We start from the raw sequence: 25,186 nt of genomic DNA on the forward strand, positions 1-25,186 counted from the left end.
GTGAGTTTCACCCTCTTTCACCCCATAAAGCGATCGATCAAACAATTTGATGTTCAATATCAATCTCCATGAAAATTAAAGAGTGAATCAAAATATTTTTCATCCATACTCAATTGGATATAAGTAAGTGAATTTCTTCTTCTATTTGCTAGTTTCAATTTTTTTCCTTCAACTGCACTGATGCACTGTACGATTACGGTTTTAATTTACATTGGCAAGGTTAACTTAAATTCAGTTTAAGTAGGTTCATGTAAACTACTTAAACTGAGTTTACATGAACCTACTTAAATTGAGTTAACATGAACCTACTTAAACTGAGTTTACATGAACATACTTAAACTGAGTTTACATGAACCTACTTAAACTGAGTTTACAAAATTGCAGAACTGTGAATCGCAGAACAAGGAAAACACAAAATCAGAACTGAGAACCCATAACAAGAAAAACACAATCGATTGAAGAACAACACTTGCTAACCTGATTTGCTTCGAATTTTCTTCGAAATCATGAATGGACGTGAGAAAGTATGGTTTTGAAAATCTTCGCAGAACACAATCGATCGGTTGGAGAATTATGGTTTTGGAAGAATGGTTTTGGGGTGTAACCAAAAAAAGAAGGAATAGGCTTTTTGAAAATCAAATTTTATGAAAGGATAATCTTGTCATTTTGGGATGCAACCATGATTAACTAGGGTGCAAGTAGAAAAACTCTTAAGTAAATTGTCTGTATTCTTTTTTGGTCGTTACAAAAATTATATTTTTTAGTCTATGTAATATTTTTTATAGCATTTTTAAGGATAAAAATGTGATAGAAAATAAAAAATTTAATTTTTATAAGAAAAAAAAAACAAAAATTTATATATTTATACATGCAATTTACTTAATTAACGTAAAAATAAACTTAAATAAATTGATCTATTTGTAAAGATAAAACTTAAAAATGAAATGATCTAGAAAACACTACACACACACCACTCTCTATCCATCTCCATTTCAGTTCGATTTGGATTCGCCGAGCTCATCCCCATCGTGTTGTGAATTAGGGTTTCTTAGTTTCAGAGAGAAACAAAAAAATGGGTACTCCGCAGAAGGAGAATGAAAGCAAGGGCTTCTTCTCCGCGATGTCTTCCCGTTTTTCCGTCTTCAGCAACGCTATGACCCGATCTGTTAACGGGTAACTTCCCCTTCCTTAATTCACCTCCAAAACCCCTTCAATTTTTTTTTATGATTTATATAATTCATAAATTCATCAAGATTGGTCAATTTTAGTTTAATCACTAATACATGCTATGCATTTTTGTGTTTTTTTATTTTTTATTTTTAATATTTGGTTTTAGGCTTCTTGGATATGAAGGTGTAGAAGTTATAAACCCAGATGGTGGTAAAGATGATGTAGATGATGAAGTTCAGAGAGGAAGATGGAAACCTGAGGTGCTTAATTTTGTTTCTTTTGTTTTCAACTTTTATTCATTGTTAAAGATAAGGAAAGATGCTAAGATATGTTAGAAAATAGGATACACACTGATAGTGTAGACCATTTTACACTATCATCCAATATGAACCGTGTATTCCGCCAAATTGCCCCACTAAACAGTATGACATGAAGAAATAACAATATAGTATGTGGTAGTTAATCTTAAAAAGGCGTCCATCCTCGTTATAAACTAGTTTTATACTTACATATAGTAAGAATAGAGTATGTGGTAGTTATTTTTAAAATATATCCATCGTTAGTATAAACTAGTTTTACACTGACATCCAGTAAGAATAGACAATGGAGTATGTAGTTATTTTTAAAACTCTTTATTTCATGTCATTTTTTTCGTTGTGTAACCCTTACTCTATACATGCTTGTAGTCTGAAAATAATTATCCCTTTTTATCTTTTTGGGTTTTATATATACAGGAAAGAGATGGTTACTGGAAGATGATGCAGAATTATATTGGCGCAGATGTAACGTCACTGGTGACGCTGCCGGTTATTATATTTGAACCAATGACTATGCTTCAGAAAATGGCTGAGGTCTGCTAGATTTTAAGTTTTTCTGTTAATAATTTGTTAATTTGTATTGTTAGTTGACTGATATTGTAACATTAAATTTGTTTGAACTAGTTGATGGAGTACTCTCACTTGTTAGATCAAGCAGATCAATCAGAGGATCCATACATGCAGTTGGTTTATGCATGTGAGTTATTTTTCTCCCTTGTTTTTATCATATAATTTTCTTTTCTAGTTGAATTGAAAAGTCATCTTAGAGACATAGTTTTTAGTATCAATGATTAACAAATAAGAAGCATATGAATCATCAGAACTAGTTTTGTTGAAGTATTTGGATGACCAGCCTTATTTATCTTAAACTGATGCTTTTTGTAATGATTTTTATTTTTCTTATTGCATTGAAGTAACTATAAATATCAGGCGTTTGTTTCTTATTACTATTTCTTCACTATTTAATTTAAATTACATAATGATGATTGCAGCATCGTGGGCTATATCTGTGTACTTTGCATACCAACGAACTTGGAAACCTTTTAATCCTATCCTTGGAGAGACTTATGAATTGACTAACCATAATGGAATTACATTTCTTGCGGAACAGGTATCTTTTCAATCTGTGTGTGTGTGTGTGTGTCTTGTTCAATTTCACAACCAATCTTTTTGTTTAATACAAAATTAAGTAATGTGGCTATATAATCGTGTTATATTATATGGATTGCACGGTATATTCAAAATATATTTAATTTAGACATTTGTAGGTACATAATCTAGTAGCACGCACAAATATATCGAGTTAACTTAATATCTATATTTAAATAAAGCGGTGCTGGTGTGATGAAATATAAAATTATTTTGAATTTTGCAGACTTGAATGATCTACTTCATGATAATTGTTAATTCAATGGTTGGATCGATAACATTCATCATTTATAAAAAAATGTTTTCAGGAGATGTAAATATCAATATGTCTAGGCACTTGGGATCAATGGATCTCTCTCTGTCTCTCTCTCTCCATGCGTGATACATATGCTAGCCGTTGGAAGAAATATTAACTTCTCTTGCTTTCTAATTTTGTTTTGTCAAAATAAACTGATATTATTTCATTTCTTTTTTTATTTCTGTATATCAAAACGTCATTTTGAATTTCAGGTTAGTCATCATCCCCCAATGAGTGCTGGGCATGCCGAGAATGAACATTTTACATATGACGTTACTTCAAAGTTAAAAACTAAGTTTTTGGGGAATTCTGTTGATGTGTACCCTGTTGGAAGGTGATAATATATTGCATTTGTTTAGTAGATTTTCTGTGATATTGTTTTTCTCCTATTGTTACCAATACTATTTGTATTCTTTCAAGTTCACACACTTATTGCTGCTTTCACCTGTCACACCCTAATTGAAACAATTTCCATCTCATCTCTGATCTACTCTCTTTAGTGTTTTAAAACAGAGGAGACACATAGTGATATTTGACATCCACATAGTGTTTTAAAGCAGAGGAGACACATATAGTGATACTTGATAACTACATGACATGTGTGTTTCAATATAATTATAATGCTCTCTTAAGATCTCCATAAAAGGTCGCCAAATGCCAATATAGGTTTTAGGGTCTTGAGCTGTTGTATGAGATTCAATCTTAAAGTTATTCATGGTTATATCATATATATGATTAATTAATAGTAATACTTGATTTAACTCTTTCTGTTATCAGTTGATAAGCTTGTTGCTGTTTCCTATTTAAGGAGGAATAATGTTTTTGTGGATTGATGTTTGTAGAACGCGTGTGACCCTTAAGAAGCATGGTGTAGTCTTGGATCTGGTGCCGCCTCCTACAAAGGTTAATAACCTGATTTTTGGCCGGACTTGGATTGATTCACCTGGGGAAATGATAATGACAAATTTGACAACTGGAGACAAAGCCGTACTCTACTTTCAACAATGTGGATGGTTTGGGTCAGTAACATTTCCAGTTCGAATTTTTGTTTTTAAAAAAAGATACATTTGTTTATACCTTTCTTTATTAGGATTTAGGTTTCATCCTTTGAGCAATTTGTTGTTAGTATATCAATTGACTTGATGTATATTGAAATGAAAATTATTCCTGTTTCACCTGATATTTTGATTTGACGACAATTGAGTGGCTCTGAACTTTGTTCCCCTTCATTTATGATGCCTATGTTTTACCTTCATCTTTCCCCATTGGTTGTTTAGGTATCTTACTAATAGTCTAATATCAGTATCATTTATCTACAGCCTTTAATTAAGCTCTACCTGTTTCCTCATCTTATGTAGTGCTGGTCGCTACGAAGTGGATGGTTATGTTTACAATTCTTCTGAAGAGCCCAAAATTTTGATGACTGGGAAGTGGAATCAGTCAATGAATTATCAACCTTGTGATTCAGAAGGAGAGCCTCTTCCTAACACAGAATTGAAAGAGGTGATATTTTCTTCATTAATCTTCAAATTGATCTTGAGAGTTATATGCAGTCAAAGTTCACAGTAACTTAGCTTTAAACGTTAAGCATCTTTCCATTTTCTCGGTCTTGCTCTTTAATGACAAAATCATTGCCCATCTAGTCATGCTTGGTAGGTTAAGTTGCAGCGAGTGACGTTTTTTTTGCCATAGCCTCTTTCCAGTTATGGAATTTTCACATGACGATAATACATGTTGACCGATTTGAATGTCCTCCATCCGTCAGCCCCTTGGTCCCTGATCAGCCACCACGACCTTTACAAGAAGAAAAGAACAAACTTCATCTTTTCTTCCACCTTCCCAGCAAGCATGGGAATGAGGACACCTCTTACAATTTTTCAAATATTTCTATTTAATTAGTTTATATGTACAGTTTGATTTTCACACAATGTCACAAACAATCAAATATGACTTCAGAAGTAGTTACAATTAAAGTAATTTTTTTTAACGATCTGACAACTATGATTGATTTGACAGTATAAAAACTCTCTACACTGACACTATATAAATTTTAAGCCATTACTTTTATTCTTGTATATCAAATCAAACAATTTTTTCCGGGTAATGTATTACTTTGGTCTTATCATTTTAAGACAACTGAATTTCTGCTTGTGATTTTGAACTTGTCTTTGAAACAATAATCGTTTAGATAAACTTCATGATATGATGGAAGAAGACAAGGATGTAATTAGGCATCTTTTGGCCATATCTTGCTTACATGCACACACTCTTACGATCCAAATTTAGCATTCTTTGAAAATCTTCAATTTGAAGTTATAACCATTGCAATCAAGAATTTGACATGCTATGTGATAAAAGAAAAGTAACCTTACTCTTATACTTTGCCGATATATTGATTGGTAACGACATTAATACCTCAAAGTTCCTTATCATTGTCATTGGCATTTCATCAGTGATTTTGGTAATGCAGGTTTGGCACATTGCTGATGTTCCACCAAATGATAAATTCCAGTACACACATTTTGCTCATAAATTAAACAGCTTTGACACTGCCCCTAGAAAGTTGTTGGCATCAGACTCCCGTCTACGCCCAGATAGATATGCACTTGAGATGGGTGATCTGTCAAAATCCGGGACAGAAAAGAGCAGGTTCATATCTTTTGTTCCCTTTCTGTCTCCTTGTGCCCAAAAATATATATTTGAGCACTGTTTAAGTGATGTTTATAAAATTTTGTAACAGTTTAACATGTTCAATGTTGCATTCTATAACTATTCTGTTTGTTGAAATAACTTGGTTGAGGTGGGTTATAGTTCCTTTTGGTTGGGTTGGGGTTCTGTTAGGACATGTATTTCGGAAGATGATCCTATGCTCTGATCAGTAGAGGGAGAATCCTAGAGTGTGGATGGTTATATCTGAGAGAAGAAAGGTGCGACTGGACAGGCTGTTATCATTCTGTTATGCTGTTATCATTCTATTAGGAGATACAGAAGTACTCGTGTGAGAGTGATAGTAGTAAATTTTGCACAGCAACTGTCCAAACCTATTGTGTGGATATTTTATGATAGGAGGAAGCAGTTGAGAGTGTTGATGTGACAGGGATTGAGGGAACATATGGATTGTGTAATGTGTTATGTTACATGGGAACTTGGAGGAGAGTGAGGGGGTATCTTGGAGAGTATGAGTTTGCTACCGACAGTGGCATCTTGCCTCTTGTTTTTCCTTTGTTGATCTAATTTCCTTGTAAATTATTACCATGTGAATCAGGTTCCTAACAGAGAGAGTAGTTATAGGAGGGTGGAAATAGAGGAGTGGGAGAACTTCCTATTTTGAACTGCGTGGCATAAGACAATCATTCTCCGAGGAGCCCTGTCTCTGGACTAGTTTATCAGTTACTTCTGATTGAAGAATACCATACTATTTTATTCTGTCATTTGGAATGCTATTTTTGGGATTCTGTTTTCTTTCTGTTTCAGTATCCTAGCAGGTTTAGTTTTGGATGATCAAATTGGTAGAGTCATGTAACTTGTTACCTTTTGTATTGATCTCTTTTCCCCCTTGAGATTGGCCTCTGCCTCACTCTCAACCACCTCCCTTAAATAGAAAATGGATTTGAGATTCACCAGAGAGATGCTGTGAGATTGCTCCCCAGGGTGTTAATTTTGTTTGCTTCTTTTCAGTTTGGAGGAGAGGCAGCGTGCTGAAAAGAGAGCCAGGGAAGAAAAGGGGCAAAAATTTGCACCAAGATGGTTTGAGTTGACTGAAGAAGTGACATCGACTCCTTGGGGTGATTTGGAAATCTACCAATATAATGGTAAATATGCGGAATATCGGGCTGCTGCAGATAACTCTGGCAGTATTGATAATGTTGATGTTAAATCAATTGAGTTCAATCCATGGCAGTTTGCTGACTTGGCCACGGAATGAAGTATTTTCAATGTACTTTTATTTTTAGATGCTGCATTGAACTTTTTACTGATACATTGGAAGAAATCTAACTTTTGTCCTGTGTACATTGTATCTACTATTCACTTTCTGCCTATCTTAGTATTTTGATTGTGATAAGGATAAGGAATATGTTGCATTGCCAGTGCCTGTACTGGTTACCTTGAGTTACCTTGAAATTGTATATATCCTGTGCTGTTTTTCAACAAGTGAAAACATTGTTTTTAGATCATATATTTTTGCCTAGTGATTTTTTTCTTGGTGTTGCAACATGCAAGATTGTGAAGGATCCTCTTAATAGTTTGTTCGATGCAAAAGAGAGGGTAATCAACGACCCTTGGTTTACCTAAATATGCAATTGAAAAAGGTTTGTGTTTTGGCTAAAAGTTTCCACATTGGTGTTACAGTCCTTATATCCTTTGTTTATTAGAACAAGATCCTTATATCCTTTGTATATGACATGTTGCATTGGATTTTCTGAGTATATGAGGATTCCTGTTAACTAGGTAATGCTGTTCAAGTCAAAATTGTGGATCATTTTGGTAACTAGAGTATATAATGGATCAACACTTGAAAATGAATCAAAATTTTAACCACAAAACTCATGGTACTTATTGGAAGTAGCAGTTACGGTCTTTCCTCAATTCAGTGAGAGACAGTGACTTGGTACCTCTGATTCTCATCGGTTTGAAGGAAAAAAAGGGGAAAACGAAAAGTCTTAAAATTCAGCTCATACTTGTTTTCGTCAAACTAAGCACCAATCGCGTCATCTCACTCATTTAAACAAGGATAATTGCGAGCTTATATTTTCAACTGCAACACTAATTGCGTTGATATTTTAAGTGATTTTCAATTGCTGTTTCAACTTTCAACACACCCTCTTAGATTTTTGTTCGAAAGTTTGATGGGGAAGGAAAGGAATGACTTTGTGGGGTGAGAAATATAGGGGAAAATTAAAAAAAAATTTTGCATTTTTTTGGAAGAGTGTTTTTTTAATTTAAGAATATTATAATAATATAGATTTTTTTAGTTTCCTCAAATGAGGAGGGTTTCATATTTTGAAGAAAAATAAACTCCTAAAGCCCCTCCTCCTAATGTCCTACATTTCTACCACTTATTCCTTTTTTTCTTTTTTTTCTTCCAAACCCTTCACTCTCTTCCCTTTCAAACTTGTAAACAAAGCTTTAGAATCCACTTACAAATATGAAGTTATTATTCTTTTTCTCCTTTAGTTTAATGTAATACTATTTTCTTCATACCAATAATTTTGGTTTGTAATCTAACCTTGCATTAGACTTCTTCATACCAATAATTTTGGTTTGTAATCTAACCTTGCATTAGACCCAACCCCTGGTATTTTCTAATTTCAAATAATTTAGCAATCAAACTCACACACACTAAAATGTAGAAAAGTGAAAATTTATGGTTCGAATATAGTCTCAATAATAATTGTTTGTCTTTTGTCATTTGAGTTAATTTATCAGAAATTTTTAGATTTTTCAATACTACTTATTAGATTTTTTAAGAGACATGCTCACAAGTACGTTATGGTCACTTGTTAACCCTTTTCTTTTCGTAATACTACTTACTAATTAAGAAATTTAAAATTAGAAGTTGTGTTTTTTTTAGACTTTTAAAGCATCAACTACACAAGTTTCAATTAATTATTGGTATATTATACTCTTTAACAAATGCTTATGGGATACTTGTTAACATTTTCACTTTTGTAATTATATTTATGTTATGGGTATAAAGTTTCTGATATCGTTTAAGGCTAATCTTCGTCGAAAAACACGTAGACACATAAGGTGGTTTATTTCATCCCAACTAAATTTTCTGCATTGATCGAATCAATAATCACTTGTTTAAGGTGTTCAATATATTATAGGTTTTAGAGACATGATATAAATATGTAATTATGTGTTGGTAAACAAATTGAAATGATTCAATCTAAATCACACTTAATCGGATCAATTTACTAGTCATAGAGTCCTCCATGTGAAAGCATACCAAGTTCATTTTACTACTATATAATTATGTTGTCAAAGGGGATGCTTCTCTATGATAAATGAATCTATTCCTCTTACGTAACTTCATTTTCTGCTTCCTTCTGAGTTCTTCCATGTCTTCAAACCACCAATAATTCATGGTCAGTTATATTCAGTTAATTCAATTCATATCTTATTATTATTATTATTATTATTATTACACTATTATTCTCATAGTTTATCTTTCCTCAACAAAGAGAAAATAACTATGGATCCAAACTGTGATGAGTTTCAACAATATGAGAAACCTATAGAAGGTTATATGGCTTCAGTGACAGATTCTTCCATGGAAGACACTGATTTTTCAGAAACCATAAAGTTCATAACTCAAATCCTCATGGAAGAAAACGTTGACCAGAGACCTTTTTATGATCCACTTAGCTTACAAATCACAGAAAAATCATTCCATGATGCTCTTTCACCTAATGGCACAACCAGCACCAGTTGCAATAGTAATAGTAACAGCAGCATCGACGATTCTCACGAGTCGAAACCCTTTTCACCTGATACTCCTGTTTCTGATCTTGTTAATCATGGTTTTCAGTTTAATTCCTGTGCTTCAAGTAGTGTTAGTGATGGACCCATAAATTTCGATTCATCTATTACCAATATGTTGGCAGAGAACATTTTCAGTAATGCAGATTCTGTTTCTCAATTCAATAGAGGTTTTGAAGAAGCCAACAAGTTTCTTCCTCCTCAGCCTCAACTCTTGACTGGTTTAGAATCATCCAATTTCAATATGATGAAGAGTAGAAAGAATCACGGGCGCGAAGAAGAAGAAGGGAGTAGTAACAAGCAATCGGCTATTAGTGTTGTTGATGAGGATGAATTATCAGAAATGTTTGATAAAGCTTTGCTTAATGTGGACCGTGAACCTTTGCAGAATGAGCAACCACCTTCATCTAATGAAGGAAAGGTTCGTCCGAAGAAACGTGATAGCAAAAACAAAACGATAGACTTAAGGAATCTTCTGCTTATGTGTTCACAAGCTATGTATGCCAATGACAATAGAAATGCTAATGATCTTTTAAAGCAGATTAGGCAACATTCTTCACCCTTTGGAGATGCATCACAAAGGGTGGCTCATTACTTTGCCAATGGCCTTGAGGCTCGCCTTGTAGGCGATAGAGCTGGTGCACAAACATTCTATTCCTCGCCGAGCACTAAGAGAATTACTGCTGCTGAGTTTTTGAAAGCATATCAAGTTCATTTTACTAGCCCTCCATTCAAGAAATTTGCATATTTGTTTGGAAATGAAATGATTATGAAAGTTGCTGCAAAAGCTGAAACCCTTCATATCATTGATTTTGGTGTCCTTTATGGTTTTCAGTGGCCAATGCTTATTAAGTTTCTATCAAATAGAGAAGGTGGACCGCCAAAACTGAGGATCACTGGGATAGAGTTCCCCTTACCAGGCTTTCGCCCGACAGAAAGAATCGAGGAGACCGGTCGTCGACTTGCTAACTATTGCAAGCGTTTCAATGTTCCTTTCGAGTACAATGCCCTAGCATCGCGGAAATGGGAAACAATTCGAGTTGAAGATCTTAAAATCAAGAGCAACGAGGTAGTTGCTGTGAACTGTGTGGGGAGGTTTAAGAATTTACTAGATGAGAGTATTGAAGTTAATAGTCCTAGAAACGTGGTTCTGCATTTGATTAGGAAGATAAATCCGGATATTTTCGCTCTGTCTATTATTAATGGATCATATAATTCACCTTTCTTTGCGACAAGGTTTAGGGAGGCACTGTTTAATTTTTCTGCTATTTATGATATGTTGGACGCCGTCATACCGAAGGGAAGTGAATGGAGGAGGATGATTGAGAGGGAAATTATGGGTAGGGAAGTTATGAATGTTGTAGCATGTGAAGGTTTAGAAAGAGTTGAAAGGCCAGAGACATATAAACAATGGCAGGTTAGAAATACAAGAGCTGGTTTCAAGCAACTTCCATTGGACTCGCAATTAATGGAGAAATTTAGGACTAAGTTAAAGCAATGGTACCATAGAGATTTTGTATTTGATGAAGACAGCAAATGGATGCTTCAAGGTTGGAAAGGTCGTATTTTATATGCTTCAACTTGTTTGGTGCCGGCATAATCAACTCGTATCTTACTACACTTAGTGTGAGTTTGATATTTGTACTCACATGGTGCCAGTCAGCTTTAAATGCTCGTTTATAGCAAGAATTTGGGACTCACTCCTCATTTTTTCTAACTTTTCGACATTTGTGATTTGATTTCTCTCCTATATCTAGTTAAAATGTAGAAGGTTTAGAAACAATTCTTGGATTTCAGCATGTGTAACTAGACTTTTAGCTTAGATCAGGTGATTTCTATTGTATATTGTGTTCACTGTATTTGATTTTGGTTGAACTTGGATTAACAAATGCTCTTGATTATAGTCATAATGGTCTTTTGTGATTCATCATCATTAGTGGTGTTCAAGGGATAAGTTAGGTTTGTCCTGGTCCTAATTCTAAAGGTCCATGCGAGTGATTTTCAAAATAACACAATCATATGAGACTCGTTGAAAGACCCAGGATCAAGTATAAGATGCAAAAACACAAGAAAATGAGAAAAGTACAGCGCTGAGCGCTTGACAGTGGGCTCGGCCCTGCCTCTGTTTGAAGGGGGTAGGCGCCCTGGTTCTGCAACATGGGGCACTATGCGCCCTGCCTACGTGCAGCCTGCAGCACTAGGTGACCTTATGAGTGCTAGGTGCTTGTTTGCCATGAAGAATCTTGTGCAGAACCGGTTTTCTCATGTCTTTGAGTCCCAATGATTGTATACAACAACAACCAAGCCTTATCCCACTAAGTGGGGTCAGCTACATGGATCAAATGACGCCATAGTGTTCTATCATACACCAAATTTGGATCCAACTCATTGACCTCTAAATCCTTTCTAATGGTTTCTCTAATAGTTTTTCTAGGTCTTCATTTACCTTTTTTAACTTGACTCTCCTCCATTTAATCTACTCTTCTTACCACGGCATCTACGTCTTCTCTCTACATGCTCAAACCATCTAAGCCTATTTTCTACAAACTTTTCTACTATAGGTGCTACCCCCACTCTCTCTCTCTCTCTAATGGTGTCATTCCTAATCCTATCTTGTCTAGTCTTGCCACTCATCCAACGCAACATCCTCATCTCTGCTACACTTACTTGATTCTCATGTTGACTCTTAACCGCCCAACACTTCGTACCATACAACAACGCCGGTCGGACTGCTGTCCGATAGAACTTTCCTTTCAACTTAAGTGGTACTTTCTTATCGCACAAAACACCTGAGGCTCTTCTCCATTTCAACCACCCAGCTTGAATACGATGGCTTACATCTGCTTCTATTTCTCCGTCATTTTGTACGAAGGACCCAAGATATTTAAACCGTGTAACTTGGGGTATGATATGATCTCCAACTTTCACCTCCAAGGTAGACCTACTTCTCCTTCCGTTGAAGTTACATTCCATATACTCCGTCTTGCTTCTACTCAAGCGGAATCCATACGCTTCTAAGGCTTGCCTCCAGGTCTCTAGCCTCCCGTTCACTTCCTTCCTCGACTCACCCACCAAGACTACATCATCTTGCAAAAAGCATACATCTCGGTGCTAACTCTTGGTTGTGTTCCGTCAATACATCCAAAACTAAAGTAAAAAGATAAGGACTTAGGGTTGACCCTTGGTGCAATCCTATTGTTATGGGAAAATCTTCGGTAGTCTCATCCTGCGTCCTCACACTAGTCGAAGCTCCCTCATACATATCCTTGATAGCTCTAATATAGACAATCCTAACCCCTTTCTTCTCCAGGGCTTTCCACAAAATCTCTCTTGGTACTCTATCATACGCCTTTTCCAAATCAATGAAAACTAAGTGCAAGTCTTTTTTATCCGTTCGATATCGCTCCATCACGCGTCGAAGTAAGTAGATTGCTTCCATAGTCGACCTCCCAGGCATAAAACCAAATTGATTATCCGTAACTCGAGTCTCCTTTCTTAGTCTTCTTTCGATCACCCTTTCCCATAACTTTATGGTATGACTCATTAGCTTAATTCCCCTATAATTCGCGGAATTTTGTATATCCCCCTTGTTCTTATAAATTGGAATTAAAGTGCTTCTTCTCCACTCGTCCAGCATTTTCTTCGTCCTCATAATCTCGTTAAAAAGGTTGGTGAGCCACACAATCCCTCTATCGCCAAGACTCTTCCACACTTCGATAGGTATGTTGTCCAGCCCAACTGCCTTGCCACTAATCATCCTTTTCAACGCTTCTCTAACCTCGTGCTCTTGAATCCGACGGTAATAATTATAGTTTCGGTCCTCCTCTCCGATGTCTAACCTGTTAGAGTTTGGTAAGATCTCATATCCTTCATTAAATAGGTTGTGAAAATACTTCTTCCATCTACCCTTAATATCTCTTTCCTGAACCAGAACTCTACCCTCTTCATCCTTAATACACTTTACTTGGTCCAAATCTCTTGTCTTTCTTTCTCGTCCAATAGCAAGCTTATATATAGATTTGTCTCCCTCCTTGGTACCTAAAGATTGGTATAATCCTTCAAAAGCTTGAGTTCTCGCTTCGCTCACCGCCTTCTTAGCCTCTTTCCTAGCTATCTTATATTTATCCCAAGTTTCGACATTTTTACACCTAGAGCAATCTTTAAAACAATCTCTTTCGATCCGAACTTTACTCTGAACACTGTCATTCCACCACCAAGATTCTTTACCCCTAGGTCCAAAACCTCGAGATTCTCCCAACGTCTCTTTTGTTACCTTTTTAATCTCATGTGCCATCCTCTCCCACATATCATTTGCACTTCCATGTGGTTGCCTGAAGCCTCCCTCTAATATCTTGTGTTGGAATATCCTTAGTTTTTCACCCTTTAAATGCCACCACTTGATTGTATCTTAGTCCCAATGATTGTATCTCTTCATATATTTAATTAAGACGTGTTGCTTCATGATCATTATTCGTCTGAAAGTGAACAAACGTAACTCTTGTTTCAAAAATATGATCATATATGATTGTTACCCTTGGTTAAAGGTTACTTTTCATGTGTTAAACGATGTGTCTTGTATTATGAATACATGGTCCTTACACCTCATAAAGTGCACTAATTAGGAAAATTACACAGCCATTTTCTCTCACATTTTCTCACTCTAAATCACTCTTCCCTTCTCTAATGCTAATGCATGAGTGAAATGTAAGAAACATAATTACGTAAACTACTATTAAGAGATAAGCTTGGTATGTGTTGTCAAAGTATTCTGAAGGAAATTCAGTGGTCATTCTATTTGCATCCAATATATAAATATTGGTGGGGGCGAATCAACCCAAAAGTTTGTGTGGAAATACACCCTTTGGTGTTCTCAAGTGCATCCTTCATCTTCTTTTTCATTGTTTGAGTGTGCTGCAGCATTTTCCCTAACAGTTTCGATTTTTAGATTAGACCATGTGATTTCTACTGTAAATTGTGTTCATTCTGTTTGATTTTTTTGTTGAATTTGGATAAATACATGATTCTAGTATTACTGGAATTTTAAGAATTCACTGTTATTATTACTAGTGGTGACTGGTGTTCAAGAGATTAGTAAGTTTGTCCCGGCACCAATCATAAATGTTTACTAAGCCATTTTTTTTCAATCTCAATCTTGACCGCAAACCTGAGTAAAATTTATAATGTAATAGTGTAATTACATTTGTGTTTATCAAGGATATAATCGAATTGATCCAAAGGACAAACAAAGGAAAAATACAAAATAATCGTGCAGTGAAACCCGACCTACGCAATGTATCTAATGATTCAGAATTGATCATAGACTTTGTTCCTGTATAAATTGACACTGATAATTCAGACACAATGCAATGAGGTCATACCTATGGACCTTGACGCTACCAAAACACATACCTATGTTCCTTCAACTTTTTGAAAGCAATCTAGAGTATTTTTCTCCCATTAGTCATGCCAGTTGTGTTTCCCTTACTTGATTCTGCAGTTTCTATCTTCTCAACCAAAACTGAATGAAGATGTTTCTGGAAGTAATTGGTAATCTATGAATCAATCACAATCTTAGTAAATGGAATGAATCAACTTCAACAATACAAAAAATAAATATATAGTTAATAGAAATGATTCTAAGGTATACCTGCCTAGAATCACTCTGCTAAGCACAAGAAAAAGACAGTTTGGTCAGCATGTCATAATCTTTGATTCAGATGAGATGCTGAATTGGTTATCATACTACCCTTCACATCTCCAGTGTAACTTCCATTGTCCACCACGCCATAATATAGAAACCGTGCAGTGGAAAACTTTAGAGTGCTTCGAGTTGAAGAAAGGTGCCTCAAATTTTGGACCAAATATTCTTTTTCTAGGGTTTTTATTTTTCGCTTTTAATTTGATGAACAGTAATCATTGATTTGTATTTCTTTAAATACACAGATAGTTAAATCATCATGTTTGTAGTTAAATCACTGTGTTGCTCATTTTGTGATGAGGACACCGAGACCATTTTTCATTGTTTTATGTCTTGTCAGCGTGCTGTAGATATTTGGCAAGGTTGTGGCATTATGTAAATCTTTTAAAACTCTGTGATGGTGATAATATGTCAAGCATGTTGACCTTATTAATCAAGGATTTTGGTATTCCTGCCCCCTCCCTCACTATGTGGAGTATATGCGTAACAAGATATATATAAATTCATTTTCGATGGCACTCAGCCGATGAGACATACTATCATAGCCTCCATTTTTTGCCAGTTTCATATAGCTCAGCAGGTGTTTGGAAGTGCATTTGTACCCTCACCTCGTCCAGTTTCTGAATTCTGTTGGCCAAGTGGTGTTCATCAGGATGCCACGATTCTGAATGTTAACGGTGGTGCTTTGTCCAACTGCTGTCAAACAGACTTTGGAGGTCTCATTCGAAAACATGATGACAGTTTTCATTTTGGCTTCTATGGTCCAGTGTGTTTCATGCAAAAACTCAACTCTTGTGGTGGATATTGAACTTTTCTAGCAAGCGAGGCTAAGGAGGGAAGTTTGCCATTCAAACTCACTTTATGTAGTGCAATTGGTTGCTAAAGGAAATGCTCATTTTCACAATTATGCCAAACCTGTTGGCGATTATTCGTAATTATATAAAGAACTGGGATTTTTTCTCTTCATCATACTCTTCGGAAAGGCGATGCTTACGCGGATATTCTTGCTAAGTTGGGATCAAATTTCTCGGACCCGCTGATAGTGATAAATGAACCTTTACCTAGTCTATTCTCAACATTGTTTGTTGATCATGATTTTCGCTTATGTTTTTCTTTTCCTTTTTCTCTCGTGTAACAAAAAAAAATAGACTTGCATTCTTTTTCTCATTTTTGTTTCTTTTCCACATAATATACTACAAATCAAGTAATTGATTTATATCAATAGCTTATAATTTCTCTACAAATAATATTAAATATCCCTTAACAGTACACTAAATTAGGGTTCATCACTTTGTAACTGCAATTTATTATGGAACAAAACAAAATTATGGTCTGCATATAGTACAGCCAACAGAATAATTGGCAAGAAAGAAAACAATCAAATTTATGTGAATAAGGCCATGGCATGCAACTATCTCAAAGGTACTAAGAAAAACAAGCTTCTGTTACATAAAAGAAACAAGCTTCTAAAGAGCTACCAAAATAAGCTAACCATTACAACATACATGCTGAAATAGTATCTCAAGTAACCTCGTCCTAGTATTACTACCACTACTACAACTCTAAACTTTCACAAAGGTAAAGTATAGAGTAAAATGCTACAACTGATTCTTATAATCACAGTCACACTATAAGTCTGGTATTGTGATGTGAGTTGATTATGCCGGCACCCAACATGTTGAAGCATATAAAATGCGTCCTTTCCAACCTTGAAGCATCCAATCGTTGTCTACATCAAAAACAAAATCTTTATGGTAACATTGCTGTAACTTTGTCCTAAATTTGTCCATTAATTCCGAATTCAATGGAAGCTGCTTGAAACCAGCTCTTGTATTCCTAACCTGCCACTGTTTATATGTCTCTGGCCTCTCAACTCTCTCTAAACCTTCACAAGCTACAACGTTCATAGCTTCTCTACCTATACTTTCCCTCTCCATCAGCATCCTGTATTTGTTTTCGCGTGGTATGACAGTGTCAAACATATCATAAAGAGCAGAAAAATGAAACAGTGCCTCCCTAAACCGTGTAGCAAAGAATGGCGAATTATATGATCCATTAACAATTGACTGAACAAAAATAGCAGGATTTATCTTTCTGATTAAATGCAGAACCGCGTTTCTAGGACTGTTCACTTCAATACTTTCATCCAATAAATTCTTAAATCTCATCAAAGAGTTCACAACAACAACCTCATTGCTCTTGATTTTAAGATCCTCCACTTGAATTGTTTCCCAATAACGCGATGGTATGGCATTAAACTCAAAGGGAACATGGAAGCGCTTGCAGTAGTCGGCAAGACGACGACCAGTTTCTTCGATTTTTTCCATTGGACGAAAACCAGGTAAAGGGAACTCTATCCCGGTGATCTTCAGGTTTGGAGGTCCACCTTCTCTATCTGATAAAAACTTTATAAGTATTGGCCACTGAAAACCATATAGGATACCAAAATCAATGATATGAAGGGTTTCAGCATTTGCAGAAGCTTTCATAATCATTTTATTTGCAAAGAAGTATGCAAACTTTTTGAAAGGACTAGTAGATAGATGAACTTGATATGCTTTCAAAAACTCAGCAGTAGAGATCCTCTTGGTGCTCGGGGAGGAATAGAATGTTTGTGCTCTAGTACCGTCGCCGACAATGCGTGCCTCAAGGCCATTGGCAAAGTAATGAGCCAACCTTTGTGGTCCATCCCCAGAGGGTGAAGAATGTTGCCTAATCTGCTTCAGTAGCTCATTAGCATTCCTGTTGTCATTGGCATACACAGATTGTGAACACATAAGCAGAAGATTCCTTAAATCTATTGTTTCATTCTTCTTGCCTTGTTTCTTAGGACGAGTCTTCGCTCCATTTGATGGAGGCAGCTCCTCCGTTTTCACTTGTCCATTCTGCAGGCAATCATGTTCATTGCATAGTGGCATATGTCCCACATTAAGCAAAACCTTATCAAACATCTCTGATAATTCATCCTCATCAACAGCACTAATAGCTGATTGCTTGCTACTTCTCCAAGCTTCTTCTTCTTGTTCTTGACTAAAACTTTCTTCGCGCTTGTGATTCTTTCTACTCTTCAACACAAACGGATTCTCTTCCTCCCTAGCTATATCCAAATTGGATGACTCAAAACCAGTAAAGAGTTGAGGCTGCGGAGGAAGAAACTTGTTGGCTTCTTCTAAACTTTTATTGAATAGAGAAACAGAATCTGCATCACTGAAAATGTTTTGTGCCATCTGCGTAATAGAAGAATCCAAATCTCTGAGCCCATTACTAACACCAGTAGAATGAGGCTGAGAAACAGCAGGGGAATTAAACTGAAAAACATGATTAACATGATCAGAAACAGGAGTATCAGGTGAAAGGGGTTTTGACTCTCGAGAATCGTCGACGCTGCTATTGCTATTGCTGTTGCTGCTGGTTGTGCCATCAGAGTTATGAATATCTAAGGGGTGTTGATTAGGGGAAAGAGGTTTATTTGTGTGTAAAAGAGCATCATAGAATGATTTTTCTGTCATTTGTAAGCTAAGTGGGTCATAAAACGGTCTCTGGTCAACATTTTCTTCCATCAGAATTTGGTTTATGAACTTACCAGTATCTGAAAAATCAGTGTCTTCCAACGAAGGATCTGTCGCCGAGGCCATACAACCTTCTATAGGGAAGGTGGTAGCAGCAAAATCAAGTGGATCAGCACCAAGGAAGCTATCATATTGATTTGGATCAGCCTCAAGAAAGCTATCATATTGATTTGGATCAGCATCAAGGTAGCTATCATATTGATTTGGATCAAACTCAGAAACCAATATACTCCGTTCTTCACCAAAGTGGTAGTAACCGTTTGTGAAATCACTAGCTGGAGGAAAGTTTGGATCCATAGTTCTGTTTTTCTGTATTTTAAGAAACAGTTACCGACATTCAAATCACTATTGTTGAGGAATAACTAATGAAAACTTAAACAAAGCATGAAATGGAACAGTGAGAATAAAGTAATATGAAATGGTTTCATTTCATATAAGTAAGATTTGAAATGAACTAACCTGAATTGTTGCTTGATTTAAAAGAATGGTTGGATTGAAGTTTGGAGATGCAACATAGAGATGCTCACTTAGGTTGTGATGTGTTACTTGTATTTTATAGAGAAGCAGCCACTTTGACTAAAGCATATAATAATGCAAAGTAATATTTAGGATGGATAATACACGAACCTACGAAGAAGCCTCATGCTGGCACTGTTGCCAAAAGAAAATGATAAAACATGGGTGGACAATACATAGAGATGCTAAACTTTTTGACCAATACATAGATATAATATAATAATACAAATGAAAATTGTAGTCTTGGTCATGTGAATTTAGACGTGATGGACAAACAATGTAGAGTGTGATGGCTTTTATGGTTAGTGTAGCTTGTTTGCCAAGCTCAAACTTTTTACTTTCTTCACGTTGTCAAAGAGTGAGAAAAGTCTCCAATATTTGTTAGATTTATTTGAAGGGAACATCTAGATACCCCGACAAATTAAATGGTTTTGCACACAGTTATTTATAAGTAAATGTCTTTTCTTTGAATCCATAACGTATTTGTAAACACGTGTTCAAAAACAAAATTCCATCATCTTTGAGATAAGAAGGAAAAAAAGTAGTCTCATACACCAAAGCTCTCACATACGCAGGATTCATGAAGGGATCCCACCATATTTGATGTATTGTATGCAGTCTTACCCTATTTTTACACAAGACGTTTTCAGGACTTGAATCCGTCTCATGATAACAACTTTACCGTTGCGTCAATAAGGTAATATTTTTTTTAAAGTATATTTAGTTATAACGAACTTTGAAACTATTTGTTAAATATGGTTGGTAAGAGTGATAAAAGATTCAGACAGCTTAAACAAGTCGTGGGATATGGGGGTTCGCAGCTCAATTTAAATCATTTTGAGACAAAATGTCGTCCGATTCAAAGAAATTATTTCAAAGTATCAGATGAAGAAAATATGAACAGAGCAGTTTTCAAGTTTACCTTGGACCTCTAAAGAAGTTACCTGCAACTCTCCAATAACGCTAGTTGCAAAATGAAGAACTTCAAAGAGTCAAATATGTATCATGCCGGTAATTTAAAGTCCGTGATATACATTCTGATATGGAAGATTTTGCATAAAGAAGGAATGAAAGTTGGTGAATAGGGGTTGCCAACCGTACAGAAGCACAGAAATGGTAGAAGCTATTGATGACACTTATGAAGAACAACAAAGGAATAGTGGTGTGTAACTGCTATCCAACAATAATTGTCTCAACAAACAATATATTACAGCTTACAATAATCAATCTGCAATCACCGTGAAAAGCTAGGAACAATGGCTTCAATTGAAATAGATTTTGGGTTGATGGAATGAAGCACAAACAAAGACATTGACGCCAGACACACAGGCACTACATCGACACCAATAATCATTTGAGAAAATAACATAATTCAATATAATTACATGTGTCCGTATCGAACAAAGGATACACCTTCAATTAGAAGAGTCGGCTCCAATGGAATTGATTTCACTACACCAACTCAAACACTTTTAATTATTTTTGTGTAGATAATTCAAACACCTTTTAAGAAAAGAAAGCTCATGTTTGACCTATACTTGGTAGAAAACATATCATGGTATTGGTAGCTCAATTTCAGACCCTAAATGTTACTCCCTTCGTCTCACAATAGGTTTCTGTTGTGAGTGTTGTGAGTTTTACGCAGTTATTAAGGAAATGATTAGTAGTGTTGATTTTAATGGTAAAATATGTTTAATTTACTAAAACATCATTATTAATTATAGTTAGTGGAGTAGTTAGGTGATTGAAATACAATAAATAAGAGTGTGTTAGTAGAAAAGAATAATAAATGTTGTATTGGTATTGTAAAAGGGACAAATATTTTAAGACAAAACAAAAAATAATAAAGAGAACACTTATTGTGAGACGGGGAAGTACTCACGATTCTGCTGCATCCTTATGAGCGACTACCCAACAAAAGAAAAGTTCAGCTAATATGCATCTAAATACGTCATTTACATAGCATTAGTTATATCATACACAAACTTAACCAAATAAAAATATTATGGCTACTGAAACTGAACTGTTCTATACCATTCCATTGGCAGGGGTCAGCTTCTAGAATATGTCACCCATAGCCCTATGCAGATTCCTTGAGCAGATCATTGCCAAGTCCTATGCAGGTACCCAGCAGGAGGAAGCGTAAATTATACGGCCCTTCCATCCTTGCAGCATGCAGTTTCCATCTTCAACAAGCATGAAATCACTATGATACACGTCTTTCAACTTGCATCTTAACTTGTTAATGAGATGTTTATCCAAGGGCAGATGCCTAAATCCAGCCCTTGTATTCCGAACCTGCCATTTCCTGTATGTCTCTGGCCTCTCAACCCTCTGAGAACCTTCACAGGCTATAATATTCATTACTTCCCTCCCCCAGAACTCTTTCTCAAACATCAACCTCGTTTGATCTTCACGAGCAACATTGATGTCAAGCACATCAAACATTGTAGAGTAATTGAAAAGAGCCTCCTTGAACCGTGTCGCAAAGAATGGGGCATTGTAGCTCCCATTGACAGTAGTATGTATAAAGATATTGGGATTTGTGTCCCTAATTAATTTCAAAACAGCATCCCTGGGACTATTCAACACAACTGTCTCATCAAGTAAATTTTTAAGCCGACAAACAGAATTCACCACAAGAAGTTCATTTTTCTTTATCTTCAAGTCCTCAACTTTGATGGTTTCCCATTTCTGTGCAATAGCATTGAACTCAAACGGAACATTAAAACGTTCACAATACCTTGCCAGGCGAAGTCCTGTCTCCTGGACTCTCTCTGCAGGCCTGAAGCCAGGTTGGGGGAGTTCTATCCCTGTCAAGCGCAGCTTAGGAGGCCCCCCAGGTCGCTTTGATAAACGATAAATAAGGGCAGGCCATTGAAAGCCGTAACGGATGCCAAAATCTACAATGTGAAGAGTTTCTACTTCCTTGGCTAGATTCAGAATTGTATGGTTCGCGAAAATGATTGCAAGCTTCTTGAATGGACAGGCTGAAATATACATTTGGTACGCTTTCACCATGTCGGCAGCAGAGTTTCTTTTGGAGTATAAAGCAGTATAAATCTGAGTTCCAGTGCCAGCCATGCGTGCTTCAAGAGCATTCGCAAAACAATGTGCCAGCCTCTGAGATCCATCACCCAGTGGAGAAGAATACTGCCTTATCTGCCTCAATAACTCATTAGCATTTGCACGATCATCAGAAGAAACATATTGAGCACACAGAACCAACATTGTCCTCAAATCCACAACACCCTTCTTGTTGCCTTGTTTCTTACCACGGCTTTTTCCACCACCAGAATTATTTGCTTCTTCTTTCTGCTGCACACTCATATCCGACCCATTAGCCTTTTCTTCCTTTCTGCACCCCGTTCCAAGCAGCACCTTATCAAACAGCTCGGATAGCTCACTGTCATCATCAGTATAAAAAGCTGACTGCTTGTTACTTCTCTCATCTTGTAAACCCAATTCATCTCCCCGCTCATGATTCTTCCTCCCCCTCGACTCAGCTGAAAAATGTTCCCTTTCATCGCTCTCCCTCTCAACCACTACCTCCTGAACCTGAACCTCCCTTCTAAAAGAAGGAACAAAAGGGTTACTCTCCAAATCAATAATAAATGGATTCACTTTAGGTAGAAACTTATTAGCTTCCTCCACACCCCTCTCAAATTGCAATACAGACTCATTCTTACTAATCAAATTTGAATCAGGAAATCCATCCCTAAATCCACCACCGGTTACACCGAAATCGCTACTGCTATTACTACTACCATTGATTGAACTAGCTTGAAAAACAAAATCAACAGGAAAATGGGTTTTCAATATAGAAGGATTATGCTCAGAAACATCAAATTTACTCAAATATGATTCAACTTCAACAGAATTACTACTACTGAAATTACTGTTAAAACTATCATCAGGGCTTTGTACAGAAGAAGAAGGGTAAGTCTGACCAATGACTTCATAGAAAGATTTTTCAGCAGCTTGTAAAGCCAATGAATCATGAAACATACATGGTTTCATATCCATGTCTTCTTCCATAAGCATTTGGTTTATGTAACGAAGAACAGTGGAAGAGAAATCAATTTCATCCAAAGGTGAATCTTCTTCTTCTTCTGTAGCATTGTTTGGATCAGGTTGAAGAAAAGGTTTGTCCATAAATCCAAAGGTGTGATCCATCTATGAGTGATTTGGGGATAATGTTTAATAATTTAAGATCTTGAAGCGGTGATTATTATGAAGTGGAAGAAGAAAGAAAGGAGGTTTTAATTAACAAAAATGAATAAATGATTGAGTGAGTGTTGTTTCTGACAGAGAAGATGTGAGATATTATTTTTATTTTTAGATAACCTGATGTTTCGGTTATCACAGAAAAAGAAAATCTAGTCTAGTAATTTAAAGTTTGATCCAAAGTTTAATAAAAGAACATTTTATTGAACTAATTTTTAATGAAGATCATTAATTATTTCATTTTATCTCAATTTATTGGTTTGATTCCGTTATCTAATGTAGTTGGTGGAGATGGCATTAACAAGAGTGAAAGAGAACGGTGACAGATCACAGAATCTTGTTGGGACCTATTGTCAACCTTCAATTTCAACTTGTTTGTTCAATCTTGACTCCATGATCTTCAAAGTCTGTCCTCACATATCACCCTGATTGCATTAATTTTGACCGGTAATTTGGATTTTTTTATGGATAATGTTAACATATATCTAAAAAAATTATTAATGATTTGAAAATGAAAAAAAAAATAGTTGTTTTTTAGGCTTTGTGAGTTGGGTTTTGGAGGGAAAGCGGGGGAATCAAAGGCTTATGGAGAGGTAATCCTTTGTTTTAGAGTTTTAAAAAAAGAGGGAAAAGTTTTGGCGGTTTTAAAGGGATTTATTTGTCCACTTTAAAGTTCTCCAAAATTGATGGATTTTGAGGGTTAAAGATACAAATTTACAATTTTACCCTTACAATAATTTAAAATTTCAATTCTTTTATTTTTTTAAATTATTAATGAAATTTGTACCCAAAAATAATTATTATGAAATAAAAGGAAATATAATTACAATTATTGTATATAATTTTGTATATATAGTGAAATTAATTTATCATTATTGTATCACTTTTTTTTTTATAAAAAAAAAAACAGTTTATTTATACAAAACAACTTATTACGATTTTTTTTTTCAAATTTTTTTTTATTACGATCTCTTTTTTAAAAAAAATATTGAAAACAACTTATCGTAATAAGCTGTTTTTTAAAAAGAGATCGTAATAATTTGTTTTTCATTAGATAAGTTGTTTTTTTAGAAAGATACCGTAATAAGCTGTTTTAAATAAGTTATTTTTTAAAAAGAGATCGTAATAAGTTTTTTTTTATAAATAAACTATTTTGAATAAGTGTTTTTCAAAAATAGATAGTAATAATTTGTTTTTCGTGAGATAAGTTATCTTGAATAAATCACAAGAAAAATTACAAAGTATAACACAATGTATTGATTTAAAGAGAAAAAAGAATAAAATAGTAAAATTATAACATAAGTCATCCATCTCCTTTTTTTTGTTGGTTTTTTAACTCTCAAACAAAAGAAGATTTTTCCTCCTATCTCCCTTCCCTTCCTTTCCTTTCCCTCAAAACTCGCAAACAAAGCTCAAAAGAAGAAGAATATTTGGTCCAAAATTTGAGACACCTTTCTTGAACTCGAAGCACTCTAAGGTTTTCCACTTCGCGGTTTCTATCTTATGGCAAGGTGGACAGGGAAAACGACACAGTGAGGGCTCTTTACAAAACTCCATATTATTTGGTTTGAGGAAATGGAAGTTACAATGGAGATGTGAAGATAACCAATTCAGCATCTCATCTGAATCAAAGATTACCAATTACTAAGATTGTGATTGCTTCATAATAGATTACCAATTACTGCCAGAAACATCTTCATTCAGTTTTGATTGAGTCATTGAGAAGATAGGAACTGCAGAATCAAGTTTGTCTGAA

The 25,186-nt window shown here is 35.4% G+C and overlaps 4 protein-coding genes across 5 annotated transcripts; 2 read left to right on the plus strand and 2 right to left on the minus strand.

Annotated features, from left to right (window-relative positions):
- Nucleotides 1-935: 935 nt before the first annotated feature.
- Nucleotides 936-7,086, plus strand: LOC11417445 (oxysterol-binding protein-related protein 3C). The gene is made up of 10 exons (XM_003606617.4): nt 936-1,173; nt 1,337-1,430; nt 1,905-2,021; nt 2,112-2,184; nt 2,480-2,598; nt 3,147-3,268; nt 3,777-3,953; nt 4,293-4,437; nt 5,405-5,583; nt 6,613-7,086. Exons 1-10 carry the CDS (start codon nt 1,073-1,075, stop codon nt 6,857-6,859), a joined length of 1,374 nt encoding a protein of 457 aa, XP_003606665.1. The 5' UTR covers nt 936-1,072; the 3' UTR covers nt 6,860-7,086.
- Nucleotides 7,087-8,830: 1,744 nt separating this feature from the next.
- On the plus strand, nt 8,831-11,347 carry LOC11416797 (scarecrow-like protein 14). Its single transcript, XM_003606619.4, has one exon. The coding sequence runs from the start codon at nt 9,134-9,136 to the stop codon at nt 11,018-11,020; it is 1,887 nt and encodes a 628-aa protein (XP_003606667.1). The 5' UTR covers nt 8,831-9,133; the 3' UTR covers nt 11,021-11,347.
- Nucleotides 11,348-16,408: 5,061 nt separating this feature from the next.
- On the minus strand, nt 16,409-19,385 carry LOC11415945 (scarecrow-like protein 14). 2 transcript variants are annotated; one of them, XM_039833906.1, is made up of 3 exons: nt 19,147-19,385; nt 18,868-18,996; nt 16,409-18,834 (listed from the first exon to the last, which is right to left on the minus strand). In XM_039833906.1, exons 2-3 carry the CDS (start codon nt 18,982-18,984, stop codon nt 16,777-16,779), a joined length of 2,175 nt encoding a protein of 724 aa, XP_039689840.1. In that variant the 5' UTR covers nt 18,985-18,996; nt 19,147-19,385; the 3' UTR covers nt 16,409-16,776. The 2 variants fall into 2 exon arrangements, with proteins under 2 accessions (XP_039689840.1, XP_003606669.1); XM_003606621.4 differs by having other exon boundaries at nt 16,409-18,996.
- Nucleotides 19,386-21,072: 1,687 nt separating this feature from the next.
- Nucleotides 21,073-23,634, minus strand: LOC11422027 (scarecrow-like protein 14). Its single transcript, XM_003606622.4, has one exon. The coding sequence runs from the start codon at nt 23,377-23,379 to the stop codon at nt 21,319-21,321; it is 2,061 nt and encodes a 686-aa protein (XP_003606670.1). The 5' UTR covers nt 23,380-23,634; the 3' UTR covers nt 21,073-21,318.
- Between the last annotated feature and the right edge of the window lie 1,552 nt (nt 23,635-25,186).

This window comes from Medicago truncatula, chromosome 4 (genome assembly GCF_003473485.1).
Source record: "Medicago truncatula cultivar Jemalong A17 chromosome 4, MtrunA17r5.0-ANR, whole genome shotgun sequence".
Classification (NCBI taxonomy): Eukaryota; Viridiplantae; Streptophyta; class Magnoliopsida; order Fabales; family Fabaceae; genus Medicago; species Medicago truncatula.

Bases quoted from the DNA above. Each gene is read 5' to 3' on its own strand.
- LOC11416797 (XM_003606619.4), top strand. From the start codon at position 9,134: ATGGATCCAAACTGTGATGAGTTTCAACAATATGAGAAACCTATAGAA.
- LOC11422027 (XM_003606622.4), bottom strand. From the start codon at position 23,379: ATGGATCACACCTTTGGATTTATGGACAAACCTTTTCTTCAACCTGAT.
- LOC11415945 (XM_003606621.4), bottom strand. From the start codon at position 18,984: ATGGATCCAAACTTTCCTCCAGCTAGTGATTTCACAAACGGTTACTAC.
- LOC11417445 (XM_003606617.4), top strand. From the start codon at position 1,073: ATGGGTACTCCGCAGAAGGAGAATGAAAGCAAGGGCTTCTTCTCCGCG. The intron at 1,174-1,336 runs GTAACTTCCCCT...ATTTGGTTTTAG, and splicing joins ATGACCCGATCTGTTAACGG to GCTTCTTGGATATGAAGGTG. The intron at 2,185-2,479 runs GTGAGTTATTTT...TGATGATTGCAG, and splicing joins CATGCAGTTGGTTTATGCAT to CATCGTGGGCTATATCTGTG.